This window comes from Pelobates fuscus, chromosome 8 (genome assembly GCF_036172605.1).
Source record: "Pelobates fuscus isolate aPelFus1 chromosome 8, aPelFus1.pri, whole genome shotgun sequence".
NCBI classification, from domain to species: Eukaryota; Metazoa; Chordata; class Amphibia; order Anura; family Pelobatidae; genus Pelobates; species Pelobates fuscus.
Genome location: NC_086324.1, coordinates 164,449,487 through 164,470,816, shown reverse-complemented (window position 1 = coordinate 164,470,816; position 21,330 = coordinate 164,449,487). Strand labels below are relative to the sequence as shown.

The 21,330-nt window shown below is 45.3% G+C and overlaps 1 protein-coding gene across 1 annotated transcript in view; it reads left to right on the top strand.

The window, feature by feature from the left end:
• MYO15A (myosin XVA) overlaps nt 1–21,330 on the top strand; it is a 127,560-nt gene that overhangs the window by 8,798 nt on the left and 97,432 nt on the right. Inside the window, exons 2-10 of the mRNA XM_063430655.1 lie at nt 7,880–7,943; nt 8,643–8,752; nt 8,844–8,918; nt 9,027–9,122; nt 9,963; nt 16,728–16,831; nt 18,171–18,234; nt 19,503–19,616; nt 19,843–20,004. Coding sequence (XP_063286725.1) covers nt 7,880–7,943; nt 8,643–8,752; nt 8,844–8,918; nt 9,027–9,122; nt 9,963; nt 16,728–16,831; nt 18,171–18,234; nt 19,503–19,616; nt 19,843–20,004 — 790 coding nt within the window. The remainder of the gene's footprint in view (nt 1–7,879; nt 7,944–8,642; nt 8,753–8,843; nt 8,919–9,026; nt 9,123–9,962; nt 9,964–16,727; nt 16,832–18,170; nt 18,235–19,502; nt 19,617–19,842; nt 20,005–21,330) is intronic.

The following is a 21,330-nucleotide window of genomic DNA, read 5'->3' as shown; positions in this document are numbered from 1 at the left end:
CCGGGTCACGTGAGTGACCCCGGCGCTTAGATAATAGTGCCGGCTCCCAGCGTGCAGCGTTAGACATGCTGCCGCTGGGAGGAGGAGAGGAGGACGCGAGCGGCGTGTCAGGAGGAGAGGACGCCGCTCGCTTAACGGTAAGGGGAGAGGGGACCGCGGGCGGCGACGGACCGAGGGTGAGTGCTGCGAGAGGATTGCAGCCTCCCCTCACCGCTGCCCGCGGAGCCCTGACACTTTCCTGGCTTATATACTATGTGCTGGTGAGCGGACAGGCGTTATTATGGCCGTCTAAAACACTCACTTCACCAAATCCCTGTAACAATAAAATTTGTAATCCACACGATTCCTCGTTACTCCGACTGAGTAGTGCGTTTTAACCGGATCTTGCAGGGATTCTCTGGATCTGCTGTAACTTGCCAAGAATCGACTGCTGCTGGTTTAACCCTGGAGTGATGTATCCACGGAGTCACTTCGGCTACTTTTATCGCTGTAGGGGTAGACAAAAGAACAACATAAGGACCTCTCCACTTGGGCCCTAACGGTACATTATTCCACTCTTTAATCCACACTTGATCTCCTGGATGGTAACTATGAACTGGGGGATAAATATTCACAGGTAATCTATCTTGTACCCATTTCTGTACCTCCTCCATAGTCTTACCCAACTCTACAACCTGCTGCCGGGTAATTCCTTCTCCCAACTGACTCAAATCCCCCCTTAAGTTACCAAGTACGGGAGGTGGTCGCCCATACATGATTTCAAAAGGAGAGAGGCCCATCCTTCTGGTAGGGGTACTGCGGATTCGCAATAGAGCTATGGGTAAGAGAACGTTCCACTTAAGTTGGGTTTCCTGACACATTTTAGCCAACTGGTTCTTAATAGTTCTATTCATTCTCTCTACCTTACCAGAACTCTGGGGTCTATATGCAGTATGAAGCCTCCACTTTATACCAAGCATATGAGTCAGTTGTTGTAGGCACTGGTGAACAAAAGCTGGACCATTCCTATAGAACAGGGTAGTCCATATCGGGGTATTATTTCTCGTAGCAGGAATCTCACAACTTCTCCTGCTTTCTCTGTACGAGTAGGACATGCTTCTACCCAGCCTGAATAGGTGCACACAATTACCAGCAGGTAACGATGTCCACCCGATTTAGGCATCACTGTAAAGTCTATTTGTAGATCGGACATGGGGAGTCCCCCCATAAACTGGACTCCTGGTGGCTTTACTGGTCCTTGTCTTGCATTATTTTTAGCACACGTTACACATCTGCGTACAATGGCCTGAGTCAAGTTGGACAATCTTGGTATGTAGAAATGTTTTCTGAGAGATTCTTCTGTACTGTCTCTCCCAGAATGTGTCCCGTTGTGATAGTTTTGGACAATTTCTACCGCTAGTGATGCTGGTATGACTATTCTTCCATCTTCTAGCTGATACCACTTGTTCTCCAAATACTTTCCCGGTTCAGTCTTTAACCACTCCTCTTCTTGAGCTGTATAAACTGGAGTCCATTGAGACAGTGGAGTTGGTATTAGAGCAGCTATATGCCCCACATACTCCTGTCTTCCTGATTCAGCGGCACGCTTAGCTGTACTGTCTGCCATCCGATTTCCTTTGGTTACATCACCATCTCCTCTCAGATGCGCTCGACAATGTATAATACCGACTTCTTTCGGCTCCCACACTGCTTCCAATAGTTGTAGGATTTCAGCTGCGTACTTGATTTCTTTGCCTTCTGAATTCAGTAGTCCTCTTTCTTTATACAAAGCTCCGTGGGCATGAGTGGTTAAAAACGCATACTTGGAGTCCGTATAGATGTTCACTCTTAAACCTTCAGCCAATTGTAACGCTCGTGTCAGTGCTATCAATTCTGCCTTTTGTGCTGATGTTCCTTTCACCAGTGGCCGAGCTTCTATCAACTTGTCTATTGTTGTTACTGCATATCCTGCATAGCGGATCCCTTCTTTCACATAACTACTGCCGTCGGTGTAATATTGAACATCGGGGTTCTGGATGGGAAAATCACGAAGATCTGGTCTACTTGAAAATACTTCATACATTACTTCCAAACAATCATGTTGACTTTCAGTAGGCTGTGGCAAAAGGGTAGCTGGATTTAAGGTGTTTACAGTCTCTAAATGCACTCTTGGGTTTTCACACAACATTGCTTGATACTTGGTCATACGGCTGTTACTAAACCAATGATTTCCTTTGTAATCCAACAACGTCTGTACTGCATGCGGGACTCGTACATAAAGTTCTTGACCCAGAGTGAGTTTATCGGCTTCAGCTACTAGCAGGGCGGCTGCAGCTACGGCTCTTAGACAAGGTGGAAGTCCGCTGGCCACTGCATCCAGTTGCTTAGACATGTAGGCAACAGGTCTTTGCCATGATCCCAAGTACTGTGTCAATACTCCCACAGCCATTCTTCTTTGCTCATGTACGTACAGGTAGAATGGTCGTGTGTGATCAGGTAGACCTAGTGCTGGGGCACTCATCAAAGCCTTCTTCACATCTTCAAATGCCGTTTGCTGTTCTTGAGTCCATAAGAAGGGGTCGTGCTCAGTACCTTTGATAGCTGCATACAGAGGTTTTGCCAGTATCGCGTAGCTGGGAATCCATATCCTACAGAAGCCTGCTGCCCCCAAGAATTCTCGCACTTGTCTTCTATTCTTGGGTATCGGTATTTGGCAGACAGCTTCTTTTCTCTCTGGCCCCATAATTCTTTGACCTTCAGAGATATGGAATCCCAGATATTTGACAGTTGGCAAACACAACTGAGCCTTCTTTCTAGACACCTTGTATCCTGCCTTCCAGAGAATGTGTAGTAGATCGTGCGTCGCTTGCTGACATATTTCTTTTGTAACTGCTGCTATCAACAAGTCATCTACATATTGTAACAATACACACTCTCCTGGGATGGACTCGAAATCCAGTAGATCTTGACTTAGAGCTGAACCAAATAGGGTAGGTGAATTTTTAAACCCTTGGGGCAGTCTTGTCCAGGTCATTTGGCGTTTTGAGCCCGTTACAGCGTTCTCCCATTGGAAAGCGAAGATACATTGACTTTCTGCGGCAATTCGGAGGCAAAAGAAGGCATCTTTGAGGTCTAAGACTGTAAAATAGGTAGCCCCGCCCGGAATTAAAGCAAGCAGGTTATATGGATTGGGCACGACTGGATGTATACTAACAACCGCATCATTGACTGCTCTCAAGTCCTGCACAGGTCGATACTCATCTGTACCGGGCTTTTGAACAGGCAGCAATGGGGTGTTCCAGGGGGAAGTACAGAATTTTAGGATACCATACCGTATGAACTTATCCAGATAAGATTGTATGTTCTTCTTAGCCTTCTGCGGGATGTGGTATTGTCTTAGGCTTACTGGATAAACCCCAAGTTTTAGTTCGATTTTAATAGGTGGAATATTGCGGGCCAGTCCTGGTGGGTTGTTCTCTGCCCAAACTCCTGGTATGTTGAATAAGGACTCATCACTCCTAGGGTTTTGGATAGTCAACACTGTATAAAGTCGCCACTCTTCTTCCTTTGGTACGGATAAAGTCATAATACCTGAAGGTCCATTAAACTTTAAAGATGTTGTTCCATTTGGTAGGAACGTAATCTGCGCTTGTAATTTAGATAGCATATCACGTCCCAGCAATTGGACTGGACATTCAGGCATATAAAGGAATTGATGTTTTACTACGTGGCCTCCCAATGTACAGAGTCGACTTTTAAGAACCGGTTTTTCAGCACTTCTTCCAGTTGCTCCTATTACAGTAATAGTCCTTCCAGATGGAGGAGCAACTAGATTAGTCACCACTGAATGTTCAGCACCAGTGTCGATCATGAACGCACTCCTTTTTCCCCCTATTGATACATCGACCATAGGCTCCGCTCGGCCAAGGGGGATGGAGCCCGGTCGGTATCAATAGTCCTCCATGACCGTGTCAGCCAATCCTACAAAGTCCCTACCTTCTCTATCGCGGGACCTTTGCGCTACTGGAATATACCTGTCTTCCCTAACACTTCCTCTGTTCCCATTACTCCCTCTATTACCATTACTCCCTCCGGGGCCTCCTCTACCTCTCGCTCTGCCTCTAAAGTTTCCATAACCTGCCCTGGGTTGGTCTCTCTCGTACTGCTCTCTTTGTGGACATTCGTTCCTCCAATGCCCTTCTTCCTTGCAATACGCGCACTGATTCCTACTCAAAGGCTCCCTATTCCATCTACTATCGCCTCTATCCGGGCCTCGTCTATCTACGCCTGCGATCGCTACCGCTAGCATATCAGCCTTTTTACGCATCTTGCGCTCTTCCTCTTTCTTACTTTCTGTATCCCTATTCATATAAACCTTATTCGCTACCTCCATTAGTTGGGTGATGGACATACCTGCAAACCCTTCTAACTTTTGTAGCTTGCGCTTAATATCTCCGTAAGCTTGGCTGACAAAGGCGGAGTTCACCATTCGGGAATTATCTGCGTCTTCCGGATTAAAGGGGGTATACAAGCGGTATGCCTCCAATAATCGGTCATAAAAGACACTGGGCGCTTCATCGCTTTTCTGAATCACCTCAACTGTCTTCGACATGTTAATAGCTTTCTTTCCTCCTGCTTTCATGCCAGCAATTATAGCGTCTCTATAGGCTCTGAGTTGAACCATATCAGCACCATTTACGTTCCAATCGGGATCGGTGTTGGGGTAATGTGTTGCGGCCCATGCTGCTGGATTAGCTTGGTTCAAAGCACGGGCTCTATCCTCTAGTGCTTTAATGGCTGCTTGATTAATTCTTGTCCTTTCCTCATTGTTAAACAAAGTCATTAATAACTGCTGGCAATCAGCCCATGTCGGGTTATGCGTCTGTACTATTGAGGTGAACAGATCAGTCATAGCTTGTGGTTTCTCAGTATACGAGGAATTGTGGGTCTTCCAGTTTAAGAGATCGGTTGTAGTGAATGGGACATATACGAAGACTGGGTCAGCATGTGCCATTTGACCTGCGGCATCGATATAGGCTGACCCGGGATTCAGGCGAAGAGGCATCTGATAGTGCTTTAATTGTTGGGTACCAGTCAGTTGTCGGGTTTGGATGGGGCTACGTAAAGGGGCGTCAGTCATGGGTTCCGGTCGGGGAGAGATAGGGTATGGGGATGTGGGAAGTTGGTTTTGGGAAAAGGTTGTAAATAAAACACTTCGAGTCGAGCTAGATGAAGCTTGACCGGAAGTCTGAAGTGGCGCCAAATCAGGATATTCGGATTTAATGGGGGTTGGTTCTGATTCCGGAAGGGGAGATTTAGTACGAGGGGGGGTGGATCCTGTACTGGAGGAGGAAGCGGAAGTGGATGAGGGTAATGAGGGGAGGGGTGCAGGACTTCCTGCATTTGCGTCACTTCCTCTTAACGGAAAGTAAGGGGGCGGCAAAGGGATCTCGGACTCAGGGGGCGTGTCCAAAATGGGCCTAACACCAGTCCTAGTGGACAAACAAGTTCTAGCCACCATGAGGCGACATTGCTCCTCGTGGCATGTCTGAAGCCATTTTGGCGAGTCATTTACGGCCTGTCTCCAACAGTCAATATAAGGAAACTGGCCGTAAAGTTCAGGCCTACCTGATACAGCCACGTGTAAGCGCTGTACCAGAGTTGGATCCAAACTGCCACGTGGCGGCCATGCCGCAACCAAAGTAGGCCACTCCCTAGTACACAAAGTGACCAAACGTACAGGAGACATTTTAACCCCAAAATCACAAGTTTTGAATCCCTTTTTAAAATTCTTCACCATACAACCTAAGGGATCCGGAATCGTTGACTGCGACGCACCCATACTTAACAATGGAACGTCGTCGACAACGAATACTATACACGCGTACTATTCAACAGTCACACCCGTTTCCTCTGGCAACAGCCCCACGTGGTACGGTTACCAAGTGAAACGTACACAATAACAATAAACACTCAGGGAATTCCCGTACACACACAGCTGTTACACCAGTCACTAGATAATCAATATTATGCCCTTTGGCGTAACTATACAGTCACCCACGCTATAATTCTCTATATATGAATTACCCGTCTATAACACACCCCAGTAACATCGTCTTTTACAAATAGCGGTTACAGTACGGTTAGCATAGGTCAAAGCACAAGTTAAGGTCACAATACAATTATTAGTGGTTATGGTGTTAAAACATGCAATAGACGACAATGATTAGTACTTATATACAGTGTCAGTAAATATACAGGGTTATGGTACCGTGCACTATGATACAGCAACACACTATTAACACTCTCGCTAGACGGCTGAGCTCGCGCTATCTAACAAGATATACACTTTACTAAACAATCTTTATCACATTTACAATTCCCAACTAAACTATTGGCCAGTACCTTGAATGGACTACCTAAAACTATATACACCCGTTTTGGTTAGCCACACTGCCCAATCACCACATATAGCGAGCTAGAGAACCGAATTTACACAGGCGCCTCTTAGTCGCACTATCAAAAGTCTAGTGGGTTCCAAATTTACACGCCTTCCCACTTAGCCCAGATAGGTTGAGAGCTAGCGAACCGAATTTACACAGGCGCCGCTTAGTCTCCCGGTCCCTCCGACCTAGCGAACGTAATATACACCCTAGAACGCTAGTCTAGACAAGACACCGGTGTCCGGCTAGGGCTATTTACACCAGGACCCCGTCTGACTAACAAAATCAAACGGTCTGACTAAAGAGCGTTCGATCGAGCGGTGCGCCTTCGCTCCTTCCCTCCGACAGAGGGGGCAGATACACAGATTCAAAACCCCTTTGGGCCTACCGCACAATCGGTATACCCCTAGTGGGTTCTGCCGTCTAAAACAGCAGTTGTCTTACCTCCTCGTTCCTGAACCTGAGTTCACACTCATCGACGGGGACACCCCAGCACTTCTCACGTAGAGGCCGATGATCTCCTGGACAACGGCCCAGTGGCGCCGAGACGAAGGGAGGTCCACGCAGAAGTTCAGGGGTGCAGCCGTAGAGAACGTGGGCAAAGATAGACCGTCTCACGCCTCTGCCTCTCAGCTACCGTTGAACGATGAGCTTCCCGGCCAATGCACCAAATGATACCGGAGAAACTGACGGAAGCGAAGCACAGAGAGATGGACACAGGTTTCTTCAGGAAGGAAGAGATTCTTTATTGGATCACCGATCGGGACTCAGAGGGACTAACGTCACCAAAATACAGCAAGTTCTGAGCCCCGGACAATAGTGCAGGCTCCTTATATAGGCACATAACTCCTCCCATATTAAGCTCCACCCGCACATTCTCTTAACCAATCAACACAAATAAGAATTAACTTCCTGTTTGACCGCATGGCCTGTCCAGCACAATGGAGGAGGGGAATACTATATCCTGTATTCTTGCACATGCTCCGTACACTACTGATCGTATCTTGCCACGTGCAACCAACTGATCGATACGTCAGCATATGCACGTACACATGCCACGTGGTAATCTCGGCCTACTAAATTTATTTTTACCGAGATTCCACCACATTCAGTGTATGTTTATGGTGGGATGAGTACGGTAGAGATAATTCAGAAAAAATAGATTTAAGTCTAATGTCATAATTATCAAACACAAGTTGGATACACGAGGTATTGCCTTAGCTTACCGAATAAGACTAACTCGGAACACTCACAAGAGGGAATCCTGGAAGATATTCTGTATGCCTGTGAGGTATACTTGTCCTACTCTATATAAAAGCCTGCCTGCACAAAGATAACTTTTTCTCTGAAATGAGTGCATTCAAAGCCTATACTGTGCTGTTTGTGCAAGAATTCAAAATGTAAGCTCTCCTTTTCAAGTTCCATTTTCCTTTTCTCGTTGCCTTTCCTTCTTACAGGGATCTGCAGGAAACATCGGTGCTCAATAACCTGCGGAAAAGGTTTGATAGAGAGATGATTTATGTGAGTACATGCTAATCGTATTCCGTGGGGCAGAGCGTGAGGTTTACTGCTGTGGGTACTAACAGTATAGATTAAATGGCTGTTAAACATATCAGGGCAAAATGATCCTTCTCCCTCCTCACGCGGGACACCAGGTAAAGAGCATGCCGGTGCACCGGACCCTTAAATGCGAATCATCATTTCTTGGGATTAAAAAACCAAACAAACAGAAAAAAACTAATTGTAGAAATCCACACAGATTTATTTTTGGGACTGAGTGAGTCCATATTGGCTCCCTGTCAATTATTGTAATAAACTCTGCATATTTCTGTAATTGATCAAAGTATGTATGGATGGTTGTCCTCAAATGCAATGTATGCCCAAACTGCAAGGACTGAACTGGTTTGTGGTCAATTACTAAATCTCTGATATTGTACATCTAAAAGAAAATGGAACATCACATAAAGAGGTTTAACACAAGTTATAGGTGATTGTCAATGTTTTATTAAGTTGTGTTATCTCCAGAGAGTTAAAGCAAGCCTTTTCATAAAACCTCTCGCCATGCCACACTTGCCCCTTATTAAAAAAAGTTATATTTTCCACAGTAAGTTAGAGTTTGATGATTACAAGCCTCATAGGGTGGTTGTAGTTTTGATCTAAGACATGTGGGCATCCAGATGAAACGTCCTTTAACTGTTTATCTCCCCTACCCTCTTACAGACATACATTGGTAGCATCCTGCTCTCAGTAAACCCCTACAAGATGCTGAATATTTACGGGACGGACCACGTGCTAATGTATGAAGGGAGAGCTTTGGGCGAGAATCCTCCGTGAGTTTACTAAATGCGTGTTTTAACCCTGTGCGTACTTAGTGTGAGCATCGCTATGTAACAGTTGAGTGACAATCGGTCTGTCTTGCAGGCACCTCTTTGCTATTGCAAACATAGCCTACACCAAACTGATGGATGCCAAACACAACCAATGTATTATCATTAGGTGCGTGTACATGGATTTCCACCTCTCGTAGATACTGCACGCCTGTAAGGGTGCAAAGAATCTCACATTGTAATCTTTTACTTTTATCTTTTTCTTGCATTCCCACAGCGGGGAAAGTGGGTCGGGTAAAACGGAAGCCACAAAGTTAATCCTGCGTTACCTGGTTGCGATTAACCAGAGACGCGGTGTGACAAATCAGGTAAAGTGATTGTCATCTGCCGAAGCTAATTTATGTGTTTGTATACTATGGGGAGAGCAAAAAACTGTGCGTAAGAGAATACGGAGAATGGGCAACAGCTAAAGTAACCTGCCCTTCAGTGGGTACCCACTGAGAACCTGTTGCACCACTACATTTGCCAAACGGGTACCTAGAGGGATATCAGCTATATTTTAACAAGTCCAAAATAATTGTCTGGGGTTGCTATATCTCTTGTGCAGAGACAGCCAGCCTGCATGTTGGAGCTGTACCACCGTTTTGGCTGGAACAGTCAAAGTCATAATCTGTCCCATTGTACAGCGCTACGGAATTTGCTGGTGCTATATAAATAATAATAAAATAATAAGAATAATACTATGCAAATGGTCCTGGTTCTCTCTGTAATGGCACACGATGAGCTAGGTTCTCTTTATAATGGCACAATATAAGCTAGGTACTCTTTGTAATGACACAAGATGAGCTAGGTTGTCTTCGTAATGGCACAAGATGAGCTAGGTCTCTTTGTAATGTCACAAGATGAGCTAGGTACTCTTTGTAATGCCACAAGATGAGCTTGGTTCTCTGCATACTGGCACAAGATGAGCTAGGTTCTCTTTGTAATGGCACAAGATGAGCTAGGTTCTCTTTGTAATGGAACAAGATGAGCTAGGTACTCTTTGTAATGGCACAATATGAGCTAGGTTTTATTTGCAATGGCACAAGATGAGCTAGGTCTCTTTGTAATGGCACAATATGAGCTAGGTTTTATTTGTAATGGCACAAGATGAGCTAGGTTCTCTCTGTAATGGCACAAGATCAGCTAGGTCTCTTTGTAATGGCACTGTCAGGGTACCTGTGGTCTCTACCTCCGAAAGAGGTAGAGACTTAGCTGTTCCTCCATCCAGACGGTCTGATGGCTCCCTTCCCCGCGGTCTATCCGGTCATGCTAGGCCGGCCGCGAGGGAGTGACTGCCTTTTACAGCATCTAGGCAGGAAGTAGTCATCAGGACACTCCCCCGGAACAACCTGTCAGTCAATGGCTGCAGGACCAATCAGGACGCCTTGGGGGCGTGGTTACTGCTCTGAACAGGGTATTTAACAGAGCTTCTTTCATTAGCTCATTGCCCTGTCGTGGTTCTAGCTTGTTCTAGTCACTCAGTGCTTGTGTATTCTATTATCCCTTTTGGTTTTGACCCGGCTTGTTTACCTTACTCTGCTTATCTCTGTTACCCTTGATTCGGCTTGTCTCTCGCTTACCTGTCTTCTGTTACCCTCGACCTCGGCTTGTCTTTGACCATTCTATACTGTACTACTTACGTTAGTCCGGCCATTCTAAGGTCCGGTATACGTATCTGGCTACTGTTTGTACTCTGCGTGTTGGATCCCTGTCCCGATCCTGACATTACGACAGGGCCAATGGATCCTGCAAGTACAAACAGTCAGCTGGCTGCTCCTGATCCTAGGTTTGAAGCCATGGATCACAGAATGGATCAGATGGCGCTTGCGCTACAGGCTCTATTAGCTTGTGCCAATAAACCACCAGAGGAGATACGTAATACCCCTGTTTCTCCTGTCGGTTCAGGTCTAGAGGTAGCCACAGTGGGTGCTTCTTCTCACATTACCCCCCCAGTACGCTATGGTGGGGCTCCTGAGAAGTGTCGTGGTTTTTTAAACCAAATTAGTATCCACTTTGAATTGCAACCTCGCTCTTATCCTACAGATAGGGCAAAAGTAGGATTTATTATCACCCTACTCATTGAGAAAGCTCTGAGATGGGCCAACCCACTATGGGAGAACGATAATCCATTAGTTTGTAACTATAACGCATTTGTAGCTGCTTTTAGAAGAACATTTGACCCTCCAGGTAGAAAGGTTAATGCAGCCAGATTACTGTTGCGCCTGAGACAGGAGAACCGAACACTGGTGGATTATGCACTAGAGTTCAGGTCTCTGGCGGCAGAAATCAAGTGGAATGAGCAGGCGTATATGGATGTATTTTTGAATGGCCTATCTGATGTAATCCTTGATGAGGTTGCTACCAGAGAACTCCCTGAGAATTTAGAGGATTTAATTTCGTTCATCTCTCGTATAGATGAACGTCTAAGAGAGAGACAGAACACTCGAGAGGGGAACCAGAGACCTTCTTTTAGGTTAGCTCCCGCTGTTCCAAGTCCTGACTCCAGGATATCTTTGCTTACTGAACCTATGCAGAAAGGGTATACCCGCCTCTCTGAGGAGGAAAGACAGCACAGGAGAAGAGAGGGTTTGTGTATGTATTGTGGAGCCAAGGGTCATTTACTCTCGAACTGTTCTAACCGCCCGGGAAACGCTCGCACCTAAGTCTCTCTAGAGGACAGGCCTTGGGTGTTTCTATTTTGTCCTCTACTCCTGATTATAAAGATCACAGGCTTCTGCTACCAGTTTCCTTAACTTGGGGGAAGGAAGTAGTAAGGGCTATGGCATTGATAGATTCCGGTGCTGCTGAGAATTTTATCGACCAAGCCTTTGCTAGTAAGAACAATTTCCCATCCCAGCTAAGGGAGACACCTTTGGCCGTTGAGGCCATAGATGGTAGACCACTACTAGACCCTGTTATCTTTCGTGAGACCATACCCATTAATTTAAATGTGGGTATCCTACACGTGGAGAATTTATCTCTTCTGCTCATTTCGTCTCCTTCCGTTCCCATAGTTCTGGGGTACCCATGGTTGAAAAAACATAACCCTATTATCGATTGGGAGTTAGGAGAGATACTCTCGTGGGGCCAGGGCTGCCAGGATCGGTGTTTGTGCAAGGTTTCTCCATTAGCTAATATTAACATACCGGAGAATCCTACTCAGTCCACAGAAAGACAAATACCAGACCTTTACCTAGACTTAAGGGCAGTGTTTGACAAGAAGAATGCCGATTCTTTGCCTCCACACAGGTCATTTGACTGTAAGATTAAGCTTCTACCCGGCACTATGCCTCCGAGGGGCCATGTATATCCTTTGTCTGTTCAGGAAAACTCGGTTCTAGAGGAGTATATTCGGGAGAATTTAGAAAAGGGATTCATCAGGAGGTCTTCTTCTCCGGCCGGGGCTGGGTTCTTTTTCATTAAGAAGAAGGATGGCACGCTGAGACCTTGTATCGATTACCGAGGCTTGAATAAAATAACTGTCAGAAATGCCTATCCTATCCCACTGATTACCGAGTTATTTGATCGTCTTAAGGGCTCCAAAATCTTCACCAAGTTAGATCTCAGAGGGGCTTACAATTTGGTGAGAATCCAGCAAGGTCACGAGTGGATGACGGCATTCAATACCCGGTATGGCCATTACGAATACACTGTTATGCCATTTGGACTATGCAATGCTCCTGCAGTATTTCAAGATTTGATTAATGAGGTACTTAGGGAGTTTCAGCATGATTGTGTTATTGTTTACCTGGACGACATACTAATACACTCTAAGGAGATTGAGACTCACCATAGACAGGTCAGAAAGGTATTACACAAGCTGCTGCAACATGGTCTATATTGCAAATTGGAGAAGTGCAGTTTTGATCAGTCTCAGGTAGACTTTCTTGGATACGTGATTTCTGGGGAGGGTTTTAAAATGGATCCTGTAAAACTTCAATCTATTTTAGACTGGCCCTTGCCCAAAGGACTCAAGGCTATCCAAAGGTTTATTGGTTTTTCCAACTACTATAGGCGCTTCATTAAAGGATACTCCTCTATCATTGCGCCTATTACCAATATGACCAAACAAGGGGCTGATACTAAGTTCTGGTCTAAGGAAGCTCTGGGTGCTTTCAAGACTCTCAAGGAACTTTTTGCCTCGGCTCCCATTCTAGTCCATCCTGATACGACTCTGCCTTTCTTGCTCGAGGTCGATGCCTCTGAGACAGCAGTTGGGGCTGTTCTGTCTCAAAGGTTAGGGGTGGATAAACCGTTACACCCTTGTGGTTTCTTCTCTAAGAAATTTTCTGGGCCTGAGAGCAGATATGACATCAGGGAAAGGGAACTGTTAGCAGTCATTAAAGCCTTAAAGGAGTGGAGACATTTGTTGGAGGGGACCCTACACCCTATTACGATTTTGACGGACCACAAAAACTTGTCCTATATTGGGGAGGCTAAGCGCTTATCCTCTAGACAAGCTCGTTGGTCCTTATTCCTGACTCACTTCAATTATGTACTGACTTACAGACCTGGTTCTAAAAACTCTAAAGCCGATGCATTATCTCGCCAATATGAACCTTCTACTGTACCTGAACCAGTTCTTTCTTCTATAGTTCCGAAATGCAATATCATTGCTAATACGAATCTCAGGATTCATTCTCCATTACTGGCCGAGATCATTAAGTTGCAACATCTAGCACCTAAACAGACTCCTGCGGGCCGTCATTTCGTTCCTCCTGCTCTTCAACTGGAACTTTTACAGTGTTTACATAATAGCAAGATGGCGGGACATCCTGGTATCCGCAAAACTTACGCGTTGATCTCTAAGGACTTCTGGTGGCCTGCTTTACGGAGGGACATTGAGGAGTTCATCGCTGCATGTGAAGTTTGTACTAAAACCAAACAACCCCATACACTTCCATGTGGATTCCTGCAACCCTTGGAGGTTCCAGAAAAACCATGGTCCTGTTTGGCCATGGACTTTATTGTCGATCTACCTATCTCTAAAAGACAGACTGTTATCCTCACCGTGGTTGACAGGTTTACTAAGATGGCACACTTCATTCCCCTGCCTAAACTCCCGTCTTCTCCCGAATTGGCAGAGATATTCGCTAAGGAGATTTTTCGCCTACATGGGATACCCTCTCAAATTGTATCGGACAGAGGCTCCCAATTTGTTTCCCGCTTTTGGAGGTCCTTCTGCTCTCAACTTGGTATTAAATTAAACTTTTCTTCTGCCTATCATCCTCAGTCTAACGGAGCTGCTGAACGTACCAACCAGAAAATTGAACAATATTTACGATGCTTTGTTTCTGAACACCAGGATGATTGGGTCGGTTTGATTCCTTGGGCGGAGTTTGCACACAACAATCTCGTTTGCGATTCTACTCATTCAAGCCCCTTCTTCATGAATTATGGTTTTCATCCGTCTATTCTTCCTTCGGATTCCCCTTCCCAGGGGGTGCCGTCGGTTGATGTTCATGTTGCCAATTTGAGGAAGTTGTGGGATCAAACTCGACAAATCCTTGTGCACAACTCTATGTTGGTCAAGAAACACGCTGATAAACGTAGAAGGGCGGCTCCGGTCTTTGTTCCAGGTGATAGGGTATGGCTGAGCACGAGGAACATCCGTTTAAAAGTGCCCTCCATGAAGTTCGCTCCTCGTTATATTGGACCCTACAGGGTGCTGACCCGTATCAATCCAGTTGCGTATCGTTTAGCTCTTCCTAATACCTTACGCATCCCGAACTCGTTTCACGTTTCATTGCTGAAACCACTCATATGTAACAGATTTTCCTCCACAATAGCCCCTCCTCGCCCCGTTCAGGTGGAGGGTCAGGAGGAGTATGAGGTTAACTCTATTATTGATTCTCGAATCTCCCGGGGGAGAGTACAATATCTGGTTGATTGGAAGGGATATGGTCCTGAGGAGAGGAGTTGGGTACCTCAGGAGGATGTTCATGCTCCCCGTCTCCGCAGGGCGTATCACTCTCGCTTCCCATCTCGTCCCGGTTCATTCCGCCCGGTGGGCGTATCTGAGAGGGGGGGTACTGTCAGGGTACCTGTGGTCTCTACCTCCGAAAGAGGTAGAGACTTAGCTGTTCCTCCATCCAGACGGTCTGATGGCTCCCTTCCCCGCGGTCTATCCGGTCATGCTAGGCCGGCCGCGAGGGAGTGACTGCCTTTTACAGCATCTAGGCAGGAAGTAGTCATCAGGACACTCCCCCGGAACAACCTGTCAGTCAATGGCTGCAGGACCAATCAGGACGCCTTGGGGGCGTGGTTACTGCTCTGAACAGGGTATTTAACAGAGCTTCTTTCATTAGCTCATTGCCCTGTCGTGGTTCTAGCTTGTTCTAGTCACTCAGTGCTTGTGTATTCTATTATCCCTTTTGGTTTTGACCCGGCTTGTTTACCTTACTCTGCTTATCTCTGTTACCCTTGATTCGGCTTGTCTCTCGCTTACCTGTCTTCTGTTACCCTCGACCTCGGCTTGTCTTTGACCATTCTATACTGTACTACTTACGTTAGTCCGGCCATTCTAAGGTCCGGTATACGTATCTGGCTACTGTTTGTACTCTGCGTGTTGGATCCCTGTCCCGATCCTGACAGGCACAAGATGAGCTAGGTACTCTTTGTAATGCCACAAGATGAGCTAGGTTCTCTGCATAATGGCACAAAATTAGCTAGGTTTTCTTTGTAATGGCACAAGATGAGATAGGTTCTCTTTGTAATGGAACAAGATGAGCTAGGTACTCTGTAATGGCACAATATGAGCTAGGTTTTCTTTGTAATGGCACAAGATGAGCTAGGTTCTCTTTGTAATGGCACAAGATGAGCTAGGTCTCTTTGTAATGGCACAAGGTGAGCTAGGTACTCTTTGTAATGCCACAAGATGAGCTAGGTTCTCTGCATAATGGCACAAAATTAGCTAGGTTTTCTTTGTAATGGCACAAGATGAGCTAGGTTCTCTTTGTAATGGAATAAGATGAGCTAGGTATTCTTTGTAATGGCATAATATGAGCTAGGTTTTCTTTGTAATGGCACAAGATGAGCTAGGTTCTCTTTGTGATGGCACAAGATGAGCTAGGTTCTCTTCGTAATGGCACAAGATGAGCTAAAACCAGCGAGCGAGGACCCACCGCAGGGCAAGCTAATTGAGCTGTTGTCCGTTCTCAGTATTCTCTTGCATCCTGTTATTTTGCTCATTGTGTACTATATATTAACTAAAGTGTTAATAAAAATATATAGATCATGTTTAAAAGGTGCATTAACCACTCTAAGCAAGAATGCTCATTGTAGTAATTATAGCACAGGGAGGCTGTGGACCCAGGCCTTTCCTGGCACCCAACGCTGGCCCCTTTGCAGCCAATGCAGAATATTCCCTTTCCATTATCTGATTAAATGCTGGGGGTGCATTAGCTACTATAAGCTGTAGCCATTATGGTGCTTAATGTATCAACTTCCTCTTGAACCAATTTACTCAAACATTTTACAGGTATTCTTTTCAACTGGAGACTTTGTTTTTCTGTTTTGGCTATTTTGCCCAATTGTTTTTTCAATACGTTTGTGATCTCTCCAACTCAGTGTTTAGTAAATAATCAACCTTAGGTATTGTTCACATGTATTATAGTCATTCATCTGATCTGATCCCTCTCTGTCCTCCACGCTCTCCTGGTTACAGATAGAGGTATATTTTATATTGTAATGTTGTGCGGTGATGTCTGTGTTGCATGAGGATTTATTACTCTGATATTAACTGGTTTGTGAAAACTATATAAAAAATTATAGAGGAAATTATATCTATCTATCTATCTATAAATCTATCTGTCTAGCTGTCTCCCTCTCTCTTTACCTGTCTGTCTGTCTGTCTGTCTGTCTGTCTGTCTGTCTGTCTGTCTGTGTACATATATCTGTATACAGCAAATACTATGTTATATGAGTGTTTTATCAGATTCTAGAAGCCACCCCTTTGCTGGAATCTTTCGGAAATGCCAAAACTGTCCGGAATGACAACTCCAGCAGATTTGGGAAATTCATAGAAATCTATCTAGAGGAGTAAGTAATCAATCTATGTGTTTGGCTTCTGACAGCCCCAATCACCGGCAACCCCATCACTGACAGCCCCATCACTGACAGCCCCAATCACCGGTAACCCCATCACTGACAGCCCCATCACTGACAGCCCCATCACTGACAGCCCCATCGCTGACAGCCCCATCACTGACAACCCCATCACTGACAACCCCATCAACGGCAGCCCCATCACTGACAGCCCCATCACTGACAAACCCATCACCGGCAGCCCCATCACCGGCAACCCCATCACCGACAGCCCCTTCACCGACAGCCCCATCACCGACAGCCCCATCACTGACAGCCCCATCACTGACAGCCCCACCACTGACAGCCCCATCACTGACAGCCCCATCACTGACAGCCCCATCACTGGCAGTCCCATCACTGACAGCCCCATCACTGACAGCCCCATCACTGACAGCCCCATCACTGACAGCCCCATCACTGACAGCCCCATCACTGACAGCCCCATCACTGACAGTCCCATCACTGACAGCCCCATCACTGACAGCCCCATCACTGACAGTCCCATCACTGACAGCCCCATCACTGACAGCCCCATCACTGACAGCCCCATCACTGACAACCCCATCACTGACAGCCCCATCACTGACAGCCCCACCACTGACAGCCCCATCACTGACAGCCCCATCACTGACAGCCCCATCACTGGCAGTCCCATCACTGACAGCCCCATCACTGACAGCCCCATCACTGACAGCCCCATCACTGACAACCCCATCACTGACAACCCCATCACTGACAACCCCATCACTGGCAGTCCCATCACTGACAGCCCCATCACTGACAACCCCATCACTGGCATTCCAATCACCGGCAGCCCCATCACTGACCCATCACTGACAGCCCCATCACTGACAGCCCCATCACTGACAGCCCCATCACTGACAGTCCCATCACTGACAGTCCCATCACTGACAGTCCCATCACTGACAGCCCCATCACTGGACATGTGGTGTGGTTCAATTTCATATGTTGAGACACTGGGATCTTTGCCTGTCTTACTTCATCATACTACAACTAACAATAAAACTAAAGGAAGATATCAGGTTTCTTATATTATAGACAACCTGGTAAATCTAAGCTATTCACTTCACTTACGGGAGGATTGCGAAACATTTGAGGTACATTTAAAGAGAATATCACATTTTAAGCCAAAAAGACTGAATGAATGAGTAGATTTCTGGCAGCTCATGGAAAAATTGTACTTGTAAATCTAAACTTAGTGATTTAAATATCAACTTTATTTTCCTATTCTTGTAAAATAAATGTATTTTTCCATATTTTTCCCATTCAGGGGCGTAATTTGCGGTGCCATAACCTCACAATATCTGCTGGAAAAATCTCGAATCGTATTTCAGGTAAAGTCACCTTTTTATTGAGTTGAAATTGAAAGGAGCACTATAGGGTCAGGAATACAAACGTGTATTCCTGACCCTATAATGTTAAAACAACTATTTAGGTGGCTTGTTCCCTCCCTTATCCCTTTTTAAAAGATAATAAAATGTATCTTATTTCCAGCGATGTGCCCCGCCCCTGATCCGCCTCCTTGACTGACATAATCAGAATTGATTATCTCAGCCAATCCAATGCTTTCTCCATAGGGAAAGCATTGGATTGGCTGAAATCATCAAGCAGGTGTGGTGGGGCCAAACACCAGTTTGGCCAATCAGCATCTCCTCATAGAGATGCATTGAATTTAGGTATCTCTATGTGGAAAGTTCAGCCGAACGTTAGTGCTGCACTGCACAGCACTGCCCCATGAAGCACCTCCAGTGGCCTATCTGAAGAGAGGCCACTGGAGGTGTCCCCAGGGAGCAATGCAAACACTGCCTTTTCCTTGAAAAAAGGTTAAATGGACTGATTATACTCATAAGAACAACTACATTAAGATGTAGTTATTCTGTGATGGGGGGAAGGGGTGTTTCTGTACTACCTTACTGCTACACACGATCTTGGCGTCCAGCACGGTTGCAGTTGGCCTCCAACCCTCCCCGCACGTCCCAACATTGTGACGTCTCGTTCTGACATCATTTGTAACACGGAACGCTTACACTGTGCCCCTTTATATATATAAAGGAATAAGTATTTTTTTTTTACAATGTTTGTCTCTAGGATGACATGACATATACCAGTACCCAATCACCACACAGTATTTAGCTTCCTGGTTGTTCCTGTTTTCTTGCCCTCTCGTGTTTTTTGTTTAACTGAGACTGCATTATATTCTATACTTACCTGTTTTTTAAACTTTTGACTGTCCTTGTTCTCTGTAACCGTGACCTTGTACCTTTGTAATTCTTGTCCTCGGCCTGCTTACATTTATTTTCTGTCTGCTTGCAACATTCTGACATATTCTTTGTGCTAGCCCAGGCTGCCCAGCTTTTATAAGGACCGGTACACATTCCTACCATGTCTTTAACCTAGGTTTGTGTGTTAGGGTCAGGTTAGTCCTCACAGGAGGGCTGACCTCATTGATGGGCAGAAGGCCCCTGTATGACTGCTCTCTTCCCTGCCCACCTCTGTCCTAGAAGGTGAGCAGGAAGTGTTTGCAGGTATGCTTTACCTTAAATTCAGACACTAACAGCATTATTCACTAAAGTGAGAAATCAGTTTGAATTTTACATTTTAGGCCAAAAATGAAAGGAATTACCACATTTTTTATGAGATGCTGGCCGGCCTCCCCTCACAGCAGAAACAGATGTTTTATCTACAGGACGCTGAGACCTATTACTACCTTAATCAGGTGAGACAAAACGATTTGTGTCAGTAAATTACTGTCATTACTTAATGTTTTCTCGTTTATTTTGATTATTGTTACCTTTAGTTAACTCTTGATAGGTTAAGCCCTCATTCGACCTCATGCCTTAGGAAGGCGTCATGTTGGCCAAGCCTATAGCACATTACCATTGTGTACCGTGGCTTCTGTATACAAAGTGTGTGAATTATATCTGATTTTATCTGATGTTTAGGGTGGTAACTGTGAGATTCCTGCCAAGAGAGATGCAGAAGATTTTCGGAGGCTCCTGAACGCCATGGAATCACTCAGCTTCAATACAGAGGATCAAGACAGCATCTTCCGAATCCTCTCTTCCATCTTGCACTTGGGCAATGTCTACTTTGAGAAATATGAGGTGCTTCAAGTAGGGGGAGATACTGACCAATAGGGATATGTGGATTTAAGACTAGTAATTACAGTATAAATGTATGCATAAATAGCAATTCTAGCTTCTGATAGTGTGGATTGGTCGTTTAGGACTAAAAAGAAAAGGGAATTGTATGCACACTAAGAGCATTTCTCACAAGTGGTGCTGCTGTTAAGGTGAAAATATATACAAAATACAGCTTAAGGAACAGCACACACAAAAAAAACAGTATTAAATCTTAAAAGGTTACTTAAAATTATACCATATGGCCATATTGTATTAAGCCCAACTATATCACAGTATAGTACCCCAATATTCACCCACTAATATATTGACGTTCAGCAATATTTATTGACCAAGATCTTGCCCTTCTCTTACAATCTCACATAGAGTGTATCTGTGTGTACTACCTGCTCCGAAAGGCCAGACATCCTCTGATGGTCCTACATGCTCTCTCCCGATCCAGCAATTCTCATGCCAGATGCAATGACGTTTTACATTGTTCCAACATTGACAACGACACGGAACACTCTGACTCTCTCTCCCTTTATTCAAATCAAACCCAATTCTTGTGAGGGCAAAGAGTACAGGCAGGCCTCCCACAAAACACAAGAGCCGTGACTTGAATAAAGGGAGGTCACATTCATTTTTGTGTCACATGTGATGCAGGTCAATCAGAGGCCACAGGGGCTTTTATAAAATCCTTGTGACCATTAATGCCCTGTTGTGGTTATTGTTTGCCCAAGAATGCGTTCCTTTATCCTTAGTATTTCTGGTACCTGACTTGGCCTGGGTTTCTTTAATCAGTTACTCTGTGTACAGCTATATGTGACCCTTGGCTCTGCTATACTCATTTATCCATATGTCTCCAATCCTGACCTAGGCCTGCAGCTGACAATTCTACATCCAATACCTCCTATATGCATTACTGGCCACTCTGAGGTCCGGTAATATGTATTTTCCATAAATAGGGTTCTACTTGCCTCACTGTTTGTGAGTTAGGGAGTCTGTCCTTTACGGTGCGAGCTTGTTTCTGCCTGCTTCACAGTAACAGACAGGGGTGTCCACTATCTCCTCTCCCTTTTGATACTAGTCCTGCCAAATGTAACAAAAAATCACAAGCGTTCTCATTCTCACAAAATCTGTCCAATAAAAAATTTATCAAATGTTTAGCTACAGATGTTGGGGTCAATTCACCTTCCGGTGTTATGTGGTTGGTGGTGGAATAATCCTTCCATTTTGCCTTTCTGCACTCTTCTGGCAGCCCATTACATGATGACCCCTGCATGGGACCTACCATTAAAATCTTTTTCT